The sequence below is a fragment of the Nicrophorus vespilloides genome, unplaced genomic scaffold (genome assembly GCF_001412225.1).
Source record: "Nicrophorus vespilloides isolate i.1.1-1 unplaced genomic scaffold, Nicve_v1.0, whole genome shotgun sequence".
NCBI classification, from domain to species: domain Eukaryota; kingdom Metazoa; phylum Arthropoda; class Insecta; order Coleoptera; family Silphidae; genus Nicrophorus; species Nicrophorus vespilloides.
This window is the reverse complement of record NW_017098690.1, coordinates 8,827-23,689: the sequence shown is the minus strand read 5'-3', so window position 1 is coordinate 23,689 and position 14,863 is coordinate 8,827. Positions and strand designations below refer to the sequence as shown.

Here is a 14,863-nt window from a genome sequence, read left to right as displayed (position 1 = left end):
TAAAATTTGGGACTCATTTCTGCCGCACCCTGTATTAAAGAAGTTATAATTTTTGTTTATCAAATATGATGTAATATTTCTCAATATAGTTGATCCAGAATAATCATTTCTATTGCCTTCCACCTTTTCCATGTCTCCGCCAAAATTAGTCTTGTAATAGTTTCTTTTGTATTAAAATAGTAAAATAGTGACTAAGTTCCATTCAGTTCTTTCATGCCATATTATAAATCTGGGTTATTTTCAAGTTGTGTTGACATGGTTGCTGATTTTCATGTCTTATACTTTGTTGTTGAGTTGTTTTTATTGTTGTTGATTCTTATTGGTTTGGTTGTTGTTTAAGTCAGTATATTCAGTTAATGTAAATTATTTTTCTACAGTATTAATACATCCCAGTAAATACTGTATAAAACAACATTTATATATCCTCATATCAAGAAGTATTACAAAACCAACTATATTTTCTTAAACTTTGAAACAAATCACGACAGTATCAAAAAACCCGATCATTTTTGTAGATTTTGGCCTTAACAATTAACTAATTGTTACTGTCGGGATTACGGTTATCCGGATTTTGTTACTGCAGAGATTAAGTAATGAAAGCAAAGCGTATTTGGTTGACCAAAAGGTCAGAAAGGACTAACATATTTTGTAATTGTTTGTTGGCAATGAAAAAAAAAAACTTTCAGCAATTTGTTACAACAAAATATATTTGTGACAAAAAAAAAACAATTTTGGTTGCATAAATTGATTTTCTTTTCTATTACATTATGTTGCTTAGTTAACAAGAAGCAGCGACAAAAAGAAACATCGACCAGACAATATTTGAAATTAATGACCTCGATATATTTTTGCTACACACCTGAGAATCATAATCGCAGACCCGTTTTCAATAATTTATTCCGATGTTAAAATAACAATAATCTCGGCATCATAAGTTTTTGTGCAATAACCTTTCTATATAAATAAATTAGACTCATCGAGACGTATCAAAATATAATAAAGTCTCAAGTATTTGTTAATGTATCTTTGGGTAGGGGTGAAGACAAGATTTGTGTATTTGAGGCGATTCGGTGACGCGCACTGCAGTGGACGACGGCAATTACCACATAAACAACATCGGTCACAGGGTACCGAGGCTCCGGATTTTCCAAGGCAGACAACTACTTTAATTCCAGCCCGCTCCGGACTGCCATCAGTGATCAGAAGTGTTATGAATGTCGGTATAGGCGAACAGCGCGCAGTGTTCCAAAAGTGAGATAAAAAAAAACTATAACCAATTCAGAGAATATTGGTTGGGTACATTCAGAAGAGTCTCAACAACAGAGAACCAACCATGAGCGTCAAGACTGCAGCCACTCTTTGCCTGATTCTAGGCTTCGTCAGCTATGCTCGTAAGTTATCCTAAAACCACAAAAATATTAAAGAAAAGAAAAAAGAAAACAATAATGCAATCAACATTAAAAATAACATTCCGCATCGCAAGAACCGTACCGAAATCTCGAAAACCTTGAATTTATCTTGGATAGTTCAAGAGTTCGTCGACAACGATTAATTAAACATGTTACAAGAAGAAAATAAACGTGGATGATGATCTAAAGCAAAAAAAATAAATAAATACGTTTAGAATAAGGCGAATACAATAAGAATTGCATTTTGAATCTTGTTTTTCTTCGTGTAATTCTGCTTCAATCAAGGTTACGTTTGCAGAGACGCAATTAATTTGAAACGCGGAATTATCATGCGATTATAAATTCATGCTTCCTTCGTTATCGATGGCATTAGGATTAGGAGACAATTAAATTGTTTACTTGCAGAAACTAGTCTTGTGGATCGCTTACGTAAACAAGAAACCGAAAGAGTTGCACAATTGCTGCGCTTGAAACGACTTTTGCTTTTCAATTCACGCCGTCAAGTGCATTCAGGAAGATATTGATGCCATCCATACACATATATTGAAACGTAGCCTTTTGACCCGTGAGATTAGTTTGGTCGATTTTCTACGATACGCGATCTGTTAAGTAAACATCGTGCGCATCTTCACCTTGAATACATGGAAATACAAGGAATTGAAAACGGTTATCATTCTTAGAAATTAGCAAATTTACAGATAATAACTTATTATTAAAAATAAGTCTGATGCTAATTATATTTAGTGTTAATTACTTGCAACTTATATTAGTAAAGAAAATAGCTTGGTTGTCTGTTTAATTTTTCATTACTTTTTCTTCAGAAATGATCATTTTTGACCCAAAACAAATCTCAGTTTCCACGAACCGGTTATCTTCTGTTTATAATAAATACCATGATCACAACATTCAAAACCTTGTTGAAAAACATTACTACATTTTTTTCTTCTTAAACATAGATTTTTTTTTACTTATGAACTAATTATTATCAAAACAATTTCATTTCTGACAAAATTATCTAATAAATACTAATTAAAAAAAAACTATATTTCTTAATAAATTTGTGGTTCAAAGAATATAAGTTAAATATTTTTTTAAAATATTAATGTATAAAAAATAATGCTTATTATTTTGATTAAGGGAAATTTTATGGTTTATTACATCATTCATTGAGAATTTAAATGAGAGATAAATCAATGGTTATTACATAGTTTACGAAACATCAAATCCGAACAAAGAAAAAGATGATTAAAGTACAGGTTTTTCGTGATTAGTCTATTAACAATTTATCATAAAGAAGTCAAATGGACAGGATTACCAAGAATATTATTTGAATATTTATTATCTTCTTTTATTTGCAACTAGTTTTAATACAATCGAATGTTTTCTTTTGTTAATTATTTATTTTTTACTATTTATACGAAAACTCGTTTATGATGTGCTCAAAATTAAAAAAAAAACAAATAGTAAATAGTTTCTTGTAAAATACTTGTAAACACATTCAAAAACGACTATTTATATTTTATTTAAGTAATGTAACCTTGACTACTACGTAAAGTATCAACAAAATCATCATAATCAAATTTACTTGTTTACAAAACAAAAGTGCATGATTAAACGAAGGATTTTAGATCTAAATTAGGTTCAATTTTATGTAAATTGGAGTTGTAATTTGTGAACAATTGATATTGAAAAAGTTTATAAAATTCCATCGAAATTTAATTCGTTTTTAATCACTCTATAATCGATTTTGAAATAATAAAACAATGCGCTAAGACAAATAAATTAATTAAATGCACTAAAGTAAATAAGTGTAAAAATTAACTTGTAGATTACAAATGGTTCGAATGATTTTTAAATCGAAACTTAATTGTTTTCCAAATTGTTTTTGTTTAAATGTGAGAAGAAAGTGCTGTAAGGTAGATGGCCTTATTAGGTGCGATGCGAAGACAAGTCGACGGTTTTGCCGTTTGCAGCAAGGGGATTTACCCAGACGTGATTCAAGTGTGTGACCTCCACGGAATTAATAAATATATTTCATGCGAAGCTGAGATTAAGCACACTTCCAAAAATAAACACAATTATGGGGACTTTACATATTATACTATGTACAGGATTTCGTAGAAAGTTATTTTCTCAATTGAATACTAATCGTTTAACAACACACACACTTATTTAATCAGGAATTTAAAACAGGAATTATTTAATATTATGTTTATTACGGATACGAAAACAAACAAATAAATCGTCAAATCTGAAATTCAGTTTTGTTTAACCACAAACAAGTTTTAGTTGCAAATTACTATTAATAACTATTTATATAAATTTGCCTCCAACAGTGTTTGTAAAAAAAAAGATTGTTAAAAAGTCTTCAGTTATGATATACTTAGCAATAGATAAGTTTACTTCAAAGAACAAAGAACTGTGGAAAATGATAGAATATTGAAGAAATTTGAAATAAAATAATGATGGATTTTGTGAATCTTGTAGATATTTAGATTTTTTTGTTAATAATCAAATGATCTATTAAGCGAGATAAATAAATGTGTGACAGGTGTACCAACTATAATTGGATATCAATTGACAATTGCAGTTGCTGCCATCTATTTGCGTTAGTCAGAGAGACTTGTCTAATTCTTATGTACATTGATTTTATTTATTTATATTTTTTTTGAACATTTTTAGTTTATATAATTCTATTGTTTTTGATGTGGCAGAGTCTGAATCATGTCGTACTGCGAAAGGAGAATCCGGGGACTGCATTATTATAAGGAGCTGCCAGACGATGTTGAACATTCTTCAGAAGAGGCCAGTTTCTCCGGACGATGCGGATTATCTCAGAAGATCCCAATGTGGTTTTGTCGGAAATGATCCAAAAGTCTGTTGTCCGACGAATAACGGAGGCGGCGGCGGCGGTGGTGGTGGCAATAGCGGTGGAAGCAACTATAACAGCGGTTCAGCAGGAGGTAGAAATCCGGACGGTAAACATATATATATATATACTCAAATTTGGCGTTGATAGAATTCAAGAATTGCATGTGGACGAGATTTGGTTTTCTCAAAGTGGAAATTCCGCTTACGTCAAAGTCCGAAAGTAATCGGAAAAGAGAAAATTATGTATAGGAACAGATCGATCTTAGACGCAATCTGAAACATGCGACTTTCACCTACATTAATCCTTATTGTTTATATGACGTTAATCGAACGTTGAAATTCCCATCTAATGCATGTTTTTCTGCTCGGCTTTTAATCAAACATACACATTAACGATGCAAATCAAATATTTCTCGTATAATCCTTTCACACTACGCATTTTTAGTCCGGAATATTCATCGCCTACAATTCAATTTTATATTATTACGTAAATTGCTTACGGTGAATTTACCTAGACTCTACACCAGAGGTTCTCAAACTTTTTTGTGTCGTAGACCCCTTGCCATGTTTTTCGGTTTTGGGTAGACCCAATAGATCTTTATAATTATTAAGATCTTTGCTCTGAATCTGTGCGTATGCTTGTAACAAGATGATTATGTGCAGGTTTTTGCAAGTTCAAAATGTATTGCGACAACAAAGCGAATGCCTACATCCTACAACTTACACAATTTTATAAACATATATAATAATCCCGACTATATCGAAATCCCGACTGTGTCTTTTATTATTATAATGTATACAATAACATTTTTAAACTATTCCGAAACGTAGTCACCATCTATTATTATTTAACTATTATTTAATATTAATAACAATAAATTATTATGAATAATTCAATGAAATCAATTACAATAAATAACAACAATTAATAATCTCAACTTATATTCCCCCTGTTATATTCTGGAAATATTTTTTTTTTAATTATCTTTATTATAATACATAAATGAATAAAATAATTATAATGAAACACTATGAGCTATTCCGCGAAGATAACTCATTAATGTTCTGGATCTTGATATAGTCGGGATTTCGAATGTCGGTGATTTCGATACAGTCCGGATTATGGTTGTCGGGATTTTGATATAGTCGGGATTTCGAATGTCGGTGTTTCTCAACGTACTCAACTTTCATACAAACGTACACTTTGCAGTCTGAGCATGTGCATATACTGTATCTTTCGTACAATTCATAATGCATTTCCACATAACAGTACTAATACTTACTACATACAGTACTTCAGCAAAACATATACTAAAATTGGAACGATACAGAGAAGATTAGCATTTCCACAGAGAATTCCCGAGTTCTCTTCACTCTGCCAATGCATGTAAAATGAAAAATAAGTTAGTAGTTAGTAGTAGTATTTTATGCGGAAAAGTAATTGTATAATTCTATATCAATTTTAATGATTTAGTACCTTCATCATTGTACGTTATTGCGGATAATTGTACATTACTTCGACCGTGAATCAAGATGACTTAAGTAATGTAGGAAAAAGTATGTAACGTGTCTATTTTTATAACTGAGTAAAACTAAGCAATGTTTAGTACTTAGATGGTTAAATATTTGGTTGAACAATACCCAATTATGCTATAACATACTTTATTTGGAAATGCTTAGTAAATTATGACTTTTACTATCAATTACTATAAAACTTCTTGTATTATTGTATAAATGGATGTCTTAACATCAAATACATGTTGCGTTATTTCTTCGTAGGTTTATCATCCAATTTGTTGCCCACCTTCAAGCAGTGCGGTCAATCGGCCCAAGACAGGATCGTCGGAGGAGAGACCACCGATCTGGACGAGTTCCCGTGGATGGCCCTCATCGAATACGAGAAACGTAAATAAACAGCGCGATTTGAAATTTCCATTGCATTTACATACTGCCTACATAATAATCAAATTCTTTTTCCAATTACAGCGAACGGTCGTGGATTCTACTGCGGCGGCGTTCTGATCAACAAGAGATACGTCCTCACTGCTGCCCATTGTCTCAAAGGAAAGGATTTACCGAGAACATGGAAATTGTGAGTAAACAGGAAATTCACGTGCGCTTAATTGACCATTGAAACATTAATTAATTAATGCAATTTACGGACAACTAAAGATCCGAAAATGGATTTGGATTAATCTGTTTTTTTTTTTGTGTGTTATTTAGATCAAGTGTCAGATTTGGAGAATACAACACTTCTTCGGTGAAGGATTGCTTGAGTGACGGAGCAGGAGGTTTTGACTGCTCCGAACCACCAGTCGATATTCCAGTTGAGGAGAGGATTGCTCATGAAAAGTACAATCCTTTGGATACGAACCAGTACCATGACATTGCTTTGCTCCGATTGAGTCGTGATGCTCCATACACAGGTAAAATCGTATTAAAATTCTAACAATATTATAATTGAAATATTAAGAATTTATTAATGCACTAAATTGTGATTAAATAACGTAATCGGTGATGGACTAACTATAGTTGGGCATCTAGGCAAATTCTATTTTCTTGTCTTCGCTTGGAACATGCCCTACCTAAAACATTGTTAAATACTTATGCCCCTTATGTAAGATATTCAGAATTCGACATATGGTTAAACTCTGGACGGTTCTATTGCTTCCCATAATAATCAAATTGCCCCACATGGGTCCCACATCTCATTGTATTAATGAATAATCTGCTAATTCCAATCTTGAGCTAAGACAACCTTGGTGATATAGCAAACATGCGTGGTGCATAGCACGCAAAAATAATTATAAATTGGTTTTTCCTTGAAAAGTACTCAATGTTGTTGCGTTTAGAAAATCGTGCATTTTTCTCAGCCTTTATTTAACGTAACTCTTGCGCATTATCATGAAAGAAGTGTTAGCATTGCAAAAATACTGAATATTCTTCTCACTTTAAGAAATCTGAAAAGATTTTTTTTTTCAAGTTTTATAAAATCAAGAGTTATATAAAATGGTAATGGTTCTTTTATGACACTTTGTATATATAAAAAAAAACAATGAAATTCGTTCATAAAATAATACTTATTAGTTTCTTTACTATGGAAGACTGATTTGTGAAAGAGAAAAGAAATGTTTGAAGTAAAAAAACCTAGATTTCAGATCAATTTTTATCTGACCGAATGAATGTAATATTACAAGGACAATATTTATATTTGTACTATTTAGGTCAGTCTTAAAGGACGAGGTCGATCTTAAATCTTGAATATATGCCGTGAAAAGGTAACTTTAGGTTTTTTATTATTAAATGAGAGTCATTGCAATTTTCTATATATTATAGAAATGAACAACATTCTTACTTATATGAATACTTAATGATGCTATTGGAGATATGATATCTCTAACTATGATATTTCTTTACTAAAGTGTCGTGTCCCGGGATGGAATGTCTCTGGACACTGTGTAATACTTTGTAGTATTGTCGATGTGGAGTCCTAGTGGGTTTTATGGAAGAGTCTAGATTAAAGTCAGTGTAATAATAGTAATTATGTAACAGTTAGGTGATTCTTAATCTAGCTTCCAGTTGCTACAAGCATAGGTTGCTGGTCAAGATTAGAGTAAAACTAGAACTGTTACTAGGTACTTCCTAGGACTCACATGAGTCACGGACTAACTAGGACTAGGACTAACTTAAAAGGTCTAAAGGGTGGCCGAGTTTCTCATAAAAGCCCTTTTCAAGAGAGTGACATATGTAAACTAAAAAAAATATGAGAAACAGAGCGTTTCTCCAAAAAAGGTTCTATTGTCCTATGCAGATGTTTGCAAGTGTCGATAAGCTTGTTTGGTTTTTTGAGGGGCCTTTCCTTCCCTTAAGACTATACTTACATAGATAAAGAGTATACATAGTACTTATATATATTTATATATATCAATAATTAATAATAAAGTGGTTGGACACAACAAAAGTTTTGATTAGTGAAGCTACTTTTTTAATCTATTATAATTATTAGAGTGAAACATTAAATTGTTCTTTTGGATTTCAGCGTATATCAATCCGATCTGTTTGCCAATCAAAAAAACCGAACTGCAGAAGGATTTGACCGGTGACAATTTGTTCGTTGCCGGTTGGGGAAAGACCGAAAGCAAATCAGAGAGCGACGTGAAATTGAAATTGAAGGTAAACTTGAGTCAAGGTTCTGGGATCAAGGATCAAAATCAATCTGTATTACGTCTTCCTCGTAGGTTCCGGTGAAGAGTAACAGCGAATGCAGTTCGGTGTACAGCGCGGCCAGAGTGAACCTTGGCAAAGGACAGATGTGCGCGGGAGGACAAAAGGGCAAGGATTCGTGCCGCGGCGACAGCGGTGGCCCACTGATGTCCCTCGTCCAGGATTCCGACGAAGTGTACTGGGTAGTATCCGGCATCGTGTCCTTCGGTCCATCGCCGTGCGGAATGCAAGGATGGCCGGGCGTTTACACGAGAGTCACCGAATACGCCGATTGGATAATCAGCAAATTGAAACCGTGATCCTTCCAATCCCACCAATCAACGAGTCTTTAACATTATCTGCAAACCCATAACTACTAGAAGCACATATAATTGGAGTACTAAATTATTATTATACCTTTTGTATATTTATGATTAAAAAGAAAAAAATTAATAAATAAACGTTTTTTTTTCTTTAAATCAAACAGACTGCGTTTCAAACAAAATTTCCGAACGTCATAGCAAATTCCTGTGTCAAAAGAATTGTCCCTAAATCTAAATATATAAAAAAAAAACACACATTAGTGTTTATTTTCATTTGTAAATTATCGTGAGTATGGCAGATTTACCACCGGATTCTGGTAACAACCCGGCTAATCCACCGTCTCCTCCACCTGAACCCTCGGAGGCTATTCCTAGCGAGATGCCCTCCGTAGGTCCGGTGTGCGATCTGAGAAGGATAAGGGAGATCAGGGCTGCAGCTGCGGCCGCTGCGTCCCGCAACGAGTCTTTGGTCGCACGACCGCAGAGAAGGAAAGCGATCTTCGCGAATTTCCTTCAACTCGCGAAGAACGTCTTCAACAACCAGAACGTCTGGAGAGTGTTCAAAGGTCTTCTGTTCTTCGTGGTCACGTACAAAATGGCATACGAACTGGACCTGTTCAAGGGTTCGTTATGGGACCACTTCGATTTCGATCTGAGTGCAATTCGAGAATTCCTAAATATGGAGGAATAACTGTTTTCGTAATTAAAACTATGTCCATTTGATGTCAAAAACTTTTATTTATCTATAAATAAATTGAATGAAAACTAACGAAATTTAAAAACAAAAATTAATTACTATCCGATTTAACATTGAAAACCATATAAATAAATTCAATTAAAAGTAACACAATTTCTAAACACTATTCTTCTCTTCACTATCAACTTTATCATTCCCATTCGTCGTTTCAGCATCATCCTCAATTTTATCTGTATTATCCTTAGCAACTGGACTATCCTCAGATTCACTATCACAGTCATCGGAACTCGACAATCCGCTCAATTCGTCGTCGATCCTGAAATAAACAACATATTTTTATACACTTTTATCTTGGAATTCTTTCGATAAACTACATAATAAACAATTTCAATTACCATAAGGCCTTCTTCTTCTTTTTCATTTTCTTCTTTTTATCATCAACTTCATGTTTCCGTTTGTTGCCTTGGGAAGATCCAGCAGCCAAACCTTGACTTATAGCTTCTTCCAATCTTTCCGACAACTCCGAACGTTCTTTCTCGTAAGTCTCGTCCTTGAACTCGTGCTTGGGCTTCTGGACCAACTTTTCCAGTTTCTTCAATTTTTTATCTTCCACTTCATCTTCCCTCTGCGACTGTTGTTCAATCCAATTTTTTAGCCTAGAACAAAATAACAATAATTTAACAAAATCTATAAAATCAATTTTAATTATATATGTATTCCTTACACACTTTGGTTACATGTACATATACATGTCACGATAAAAGTACACAATTGGTAAATGTATACGTTTACCGATCTTGTAGGTAAATGTAAGTACAAATCTGACAGCAGCGTCACATATCTACTTTTACAAAAACATCGGTAAAAGTTGAAAATAATAAATACGAGATACATTTAATGTATATCAGGTTGAAAATAAAATAATTATATGTTTGTATAATGAGTTTTTTTTTGGCATGACATAAGTTATATATTTTATTGACCTATATAAACATTTACTTACGTCATTGGGTAAGTGTATACATTTCCCGGAAATGTAAGTTGAAATGTATACATTTACCGATTATGTACTTACTGTAATGTAAATACTGTGTTTAATATTATTATTTAATCTAAACATAATAATTGTTCAATAAAAAAACAGTTTTATGTTTCATATTTTCGTAACATTTTACTATAAATTATAAATATGCAAAACTGTTGCTTGAATATTCTACTAAGAAATTTCCTCTAAATGCTAAAATTCATATTTAAAGTAAAATCTGAATCTTGAACATTATTAATAAATTAATATACTAATACTAATCCTATGAATTCAACAGTATTTTATAGAAGATTAATTATACTTTAGAAAAATGATACTTTATACAATGAATCCTAGATGTTAAAAGTAACAAGACAAACCTTTTTTCCTCATTGATATCCCGTAATCTCCTTCCACTCAAATCCCGACAAGCTTCTCTATTTGTAGTCTTCTCAATTTGTGCCCCAATTGCTCGTAACATAGATCCAAATCCACCTTTTCCACCGCACATCCTTGGTACAATATGTATAATCGCATCATTTTTGGCCCCATCAATTTGCGACCAAAGTTTACCATTCGATATGAAGTAGAACTCCTTATTTTGCAGATGCTAAATAAAAAAGTTCAAAACATTTAACAAACAAACGTATATTACTTACAATTTACTTACCAATTTTGATTCTAGAAGATCAGAGAACTTGCAGTCATTATTAACTGATAGAATGTGTTTGTTATTAAAATAGAATTCCAACATTTTCTTTTTTCTTAGTTGTTTACTTTTTGAAGAGATAAAAATTAATGTCTTTTTACCTCAAAATATTATACGTATTGATGCGTATATTAAGTTTCTAGGTTATGTTGACAACAGTTACATTGAATTTAGAACTACTTTTAAATCGATTGAACTACTTTAAGAAATGAGTCATTTCACCTACTTTCGTTTTTTTCATATTACTTAAATACGAAACAAAGCTTGAAGCAGCTTCATTTACTTTAATTAAATAAAGATACATTATATAAATGAGTACTGTTGAATTTAATAGAAAAGTTCATTTTTCAAGGAGAAGGTATCAAATTGAATCCAGCAGGTGTCGCTACCTGTAACGTCAGATTTGACAGCTACGCAATTTGACAGCTGTTATTAAATAGTGTGAAGCAACTGCGAAACTTTGTGTTGTGCACAATGATTTGTTCATTTATGATTTTTCGTTTCGCATTTATTTGATTGTTAACTGAGGAAGCTGAGGGCGGTCTTCGAGATGGCCTCCGTGAAGGTGGCGGTAAGGGTGCGACCCTTCAACCAGAGGTGAGCGAATGCCACTTTACATGAACAGCGTAACAAAAAAAAAATATTGTTGTTCCACTCTCTTGATTCCACATAAAAATAGATTGCAAATAAAACGTTTAAGTGCACATTTCCTGCAATTGCAATTCACCATATGGAATTCGCAAGCTTTTACTTGTTTTCATTTCCTATCGAATTCAGCAATTTGCAAAAAAAATTTTTTGTTATTAACAATGGAATATCGTTGTTCCAGTGGGTTAACAAGAGAGAAATTAGCCTACTTTAAAGTAGTTTGTTGCTTGGATGAGTCACAGTGCGAATTTTTGGCCAATGTTTACATTTTGTTTATATGCAAATCAGTGGAAAGCAACATTCATTTGTTTTATATTAAAACAAAAAGCAAAAGTAATTCGATTTTTTAAATTTTAGCTAAACGAGTTGCATATGTTATTTACACTTGGATGCATTTTATTTACAAATATAATGTGATTAATTTTATCAAAGATTAATGTCAGCTTTATATCCACTTTATTTTATAACAACACATAGGGTTTCTTCCTAATTTTATTAAGAATACTACATCTTACTATTATTACTTATTTATAAGTTTAACTTGAACTTTGTTTTCAAAATTTAATTAACACTTTTATTTATTTACTTTTTCATTGTTAAAATATGGTAGTAATATTTTTGTTTCGTAAGGAAGATTTCATTTTAACGAGCCGAGTTTCCTCGACCGTATCAATTGTGTGAATGTGAGTGGTCTTAAGATTTGAAATCGTCTCCTTTCTATTAAGAATACCATTCTTTTTGTTACGACTTCTTACAATGGATACGGCAGCATCTATTCAAATATTATCCTTTATTCACGTTGTTTAACTTTCGGAAAAAGTCAAACGAAGCAACCAGCATTTATTTTTATTGTTTATTTACATCTTGATGATTGTATGTCATTTAAACTAGATATTTCCTATTTGCCAACTAGAGCACAGAAAACACACATATTCTTGTCACTTCAAACAAAAAATATTTATATAAATCACTCCATTTAAACAGTAAAGTCTCAAATTGTGGCCAATAAATATGTTATATAATAATGTAAATAAATTGAAAAATGTATGTACATCAATATTCCCAATTATTTGTTTTTCATCTGTATCAAAATTCCCGACGTTTGAAATCCCGACTGTATCGAAATAATAAATAAATAATAAATAAATGTATTAAAAATGTAATTGTAGACATTTTCGATATAGTCGGGATTATGGTTATTGAGATTTTGATATAGTCGGGATTTCGAACGTTGGGATTTCAATAAATATATTTGTTACTTCATATACAAATATTTATATAAATCACTCCATTTAAACAGTAAAGCCTCAAATTGTGGCCAATAAATATGTTATATAATAATGTAAATAAATTGAAAAATGTATGTACATAAATATTGTTTTTCATCTGTATCAAAATTCCCGACGTTTGAAATCCCGACTGTATCGAAATAATAAATAAATGTATTAAAAATGTTATTGTAGACATTTTCGATATAGTCGAGATTATGTTTGTCGGGATTATGGTTATTGAGATTTTGATATAGTCGGGATCTCGAACGTTGGGATTTCAATAAATATATTTGTCACTTCATATAAAAATATTTATATAAATAAACTCCATTAAAACAGTAAATTAGAAACCTCAAATTGTGGTCAATAAATATGTTATATAATAATGTAAATAAATTGAAAAATGTATGTACATAAATATTCCCAATTATTTGTTTTTCATCTGTAACAAAATTCCCGACGTTTGAAATCCCGACTGTATCGAAATAATAAATAAATAATAAATAAATGTATTAAAAATGTTATTGTAGACATTTTCGATATAGTCGGGATTATGTTTGTCGGGATTATGGTTATTGAGATTTTGATATAGTCGGGATCTCGAACGTTGGGATTTCAATAAATATTTTTGTCACTTCATACAAAAATATTTATATAAATAAACTCCATTAAAACAGTAAATTAGAAACCTCAAATTGTGGTCAATAAATATGTTATGTAATAATGTAAATACATTGGGAATTGTATGTAAATAATTGTGTTTTCTACTTGATGATATTACTTCATCAATGGTTTTAATATTTCTGCGCTTTCATAAATTTTCATTTAGGAATATTCTTATTTTGTCTCGTTAATTGAGAGAACTCTACTAGTGTACTTCATCAATTATATTCCCAATTATTTGAGTGTTTCATCTGTATATATATATATAATCATTCCATGTCAATATTATTCAATCTTGGGCAAAAAGATCAAGTTCAAGGTCTGTTAGCCATATGTTATTTTTTAAAACTTGTGTACACATATTATGTATATTTTTGAATATGTTTCACTATACGAGTAAAAATCCGGAAATTTTGGAACGAATTATGTAACTAAATATATTGGATGCGTAGATTTCATTTTCAGCAATGTTTCAAGTAGATTATAAAGATGCATTTATACTTCACAATTTTTTTTTAAATTCATCCTTGAAAATTAAAAAATAACATTTTTAAGAAAAATAATATTTACTTTCATACGTAAAAAAAAAACACGTGGGTGTGTCTTGTGGGCGTGCGAACTGAACAATGAATGGAAACATCTGATTTATTCGAAAAGTAATTTAGTATTTAGTTTGGATAATTTAATTATTTTATGGAAATTACGTTACTCCCTTTATAAATAATTATATTATCATAATAACTAACATAATAATAAGAATACTTTTTACTTAATTGGTGAAAATGACCATCGTTTAATTAAGTGATGGTGTATAAATTTATGTTATCAATTTAAGATGTGTTTATATTTTTTTTTGTTGAAATTTTGTATTGATGTAATTGAATATTTTTGTTGCAGGGAACTCGACATGGACGCGAAATTAATTATCCAAATGAAAGGGAAGATGACTGGCATTCTGAACAGCAAGGTGGGTCTTCGTTTGAGATTGAAATCAGCTTGTGTTTCTGTCTAATTGTATTGAAAATTTGACAAAATGGGAGATTGT

General features: G+C 31.4%; 3 protein-coding genes across 5 annotated transcripts in view; 2 read left to right on the top strand and 1 right to left on the bottom strand.

The window, feature by feature from the left end:
• The first annotated feature begins 1,041 nt into the window (after positions 1–1,041).
• On the top strand, positions 1,042–8,865 carry LOC108563022 (serine protease easter-like). 3 transcript variants are annotated; one of them, XM_017921565.1, is made up of 7 exons: positions 1,042–1,391; positions 4,124–4,372; positions 6,060–6,185; positions 6,267–6,372; positions 6,504–6,706; positions 8,320–8,453; positions 8,519–8,865. In XM_017921565.1, the coding sequence occupies exons 1-7, from the start codon at positions 1,334–1,336 to the stop codon at positions 8,801–8,803; spliced, it is 1,161 nt and encodes a 386-aa protein (XP_017777054.1). In that variant the 5' UTR covers positions 1,042–1,333; the 3' UTR covers positions 8,804–8,865. The 3 variants fall into 3 exon arrangements, with proteins under 3 accessions (XP_017777054.1, XP_017777053.1, XP_017777055.1); XM_017921564.1 differs by having other exon boundaries at positions 1,045–1,391; positions 4,124–4,387; XM_017921566.1 differs by lacking the exon at positions 4,124–4,372 and having other exon boundaries at positions 1,050–1,391.
• Positions 8,866–9,609: 744 nt separating this feature from the next.
• Positions 9,610–11,346, bottom strand: LOC108563021 (protein SDE2 homolog). The gene is made up of 4 exons (XM_017921563.1): positions 11,198–11,346; positions 10,908–11,137; positions 9,899–10,159; positions 9,610–9,819 (listed from the first exon to the last, which is right to left on the bottom strand). Exons 1-4 carry the CDS (start codon positions 11,279–11,281, stop codon positions 9,660–9,662), a joined length of 735 nt encoding a protein of 244 aa, XP_017777052.1. The 5' UTR covers positions 11,282–11,346; the 3' UTR covers positions 9,610–9,659.
• A 307-nt stretch (positions 11,347–11,653) lies between these two features.
• The window catches only part of LOC108563023 (kinesin-like protein Klp98A), a 7,971-nt gene continuing 4,761 nt past the window's right edge, over positions 11,654–14,863 (top strand). The window contains exons 1-3 of the mRNA XM_017921567.1: positions 11,654–11,833; positions 14,716–14,816; positions 14,855–14,863. The exon at positions 14,855–14,863 is cut by the window's right edge and continues 152 nt beyond it. Coding sequence (XP_017777056.1) covers positions 11,787–11,833; positions 14,716–14,816; positions 14,855–14,863 — 157 coding nt within the window. The 5' untranslated portion in view covers positions 11,654–11,786. The remainder of the gene's footprint in view (positions 11,834–14,715; positions 14,817–14,854) is intronic.

Excerpts from the sequence above, each read along its gene's own strand:
- LOC108563022 (XM_017921564.1), top strand. The coding sequence starts at position 1,334 with ATGAGCGTCAAGACTGCAGCCACTCTTTGCCTGATTCTAGGCTTCGTC. Across the intron at positions 1,392-4,123 it reads AGGCTTCGTCAGCTATGCTC|AGTCTGAATCATGTCGTACT; the intron begins GTAAGTTATCCT and ends TTGATGTGGCAG. Across the intron at positions 8,454-8,518 it reads ACGTGAAATTGAAATTGAAG|GTTCCGGTGAAGAGTAACAG; the intron begins GTAAACTTGAGT and ends TCTTCCTCGTAG.
- LOC108563021 (XM_017921563.1), bottom strand. The coding sequence starts at position 11,281 with ATGTTGGAATTCTATTTTAATAACAAACACATTCTATCAGTTAATAAT. Across the intron at positions 11,138-11,197 it reads ATCTTCTAGAATCAAAATTG|CATCTGCAAAATAAGGAGTT; the intron begins GTAAGTAAATTG and ends TTTTTTATTTAG. Across the intron at positions 9,820-9,898 it reads AAGAAGAAGAAGGCCTTATG|GATCGACGACGAATTGAGCG; the intron begins GTAATTGAAATT and ends TGTTTATTTCAG.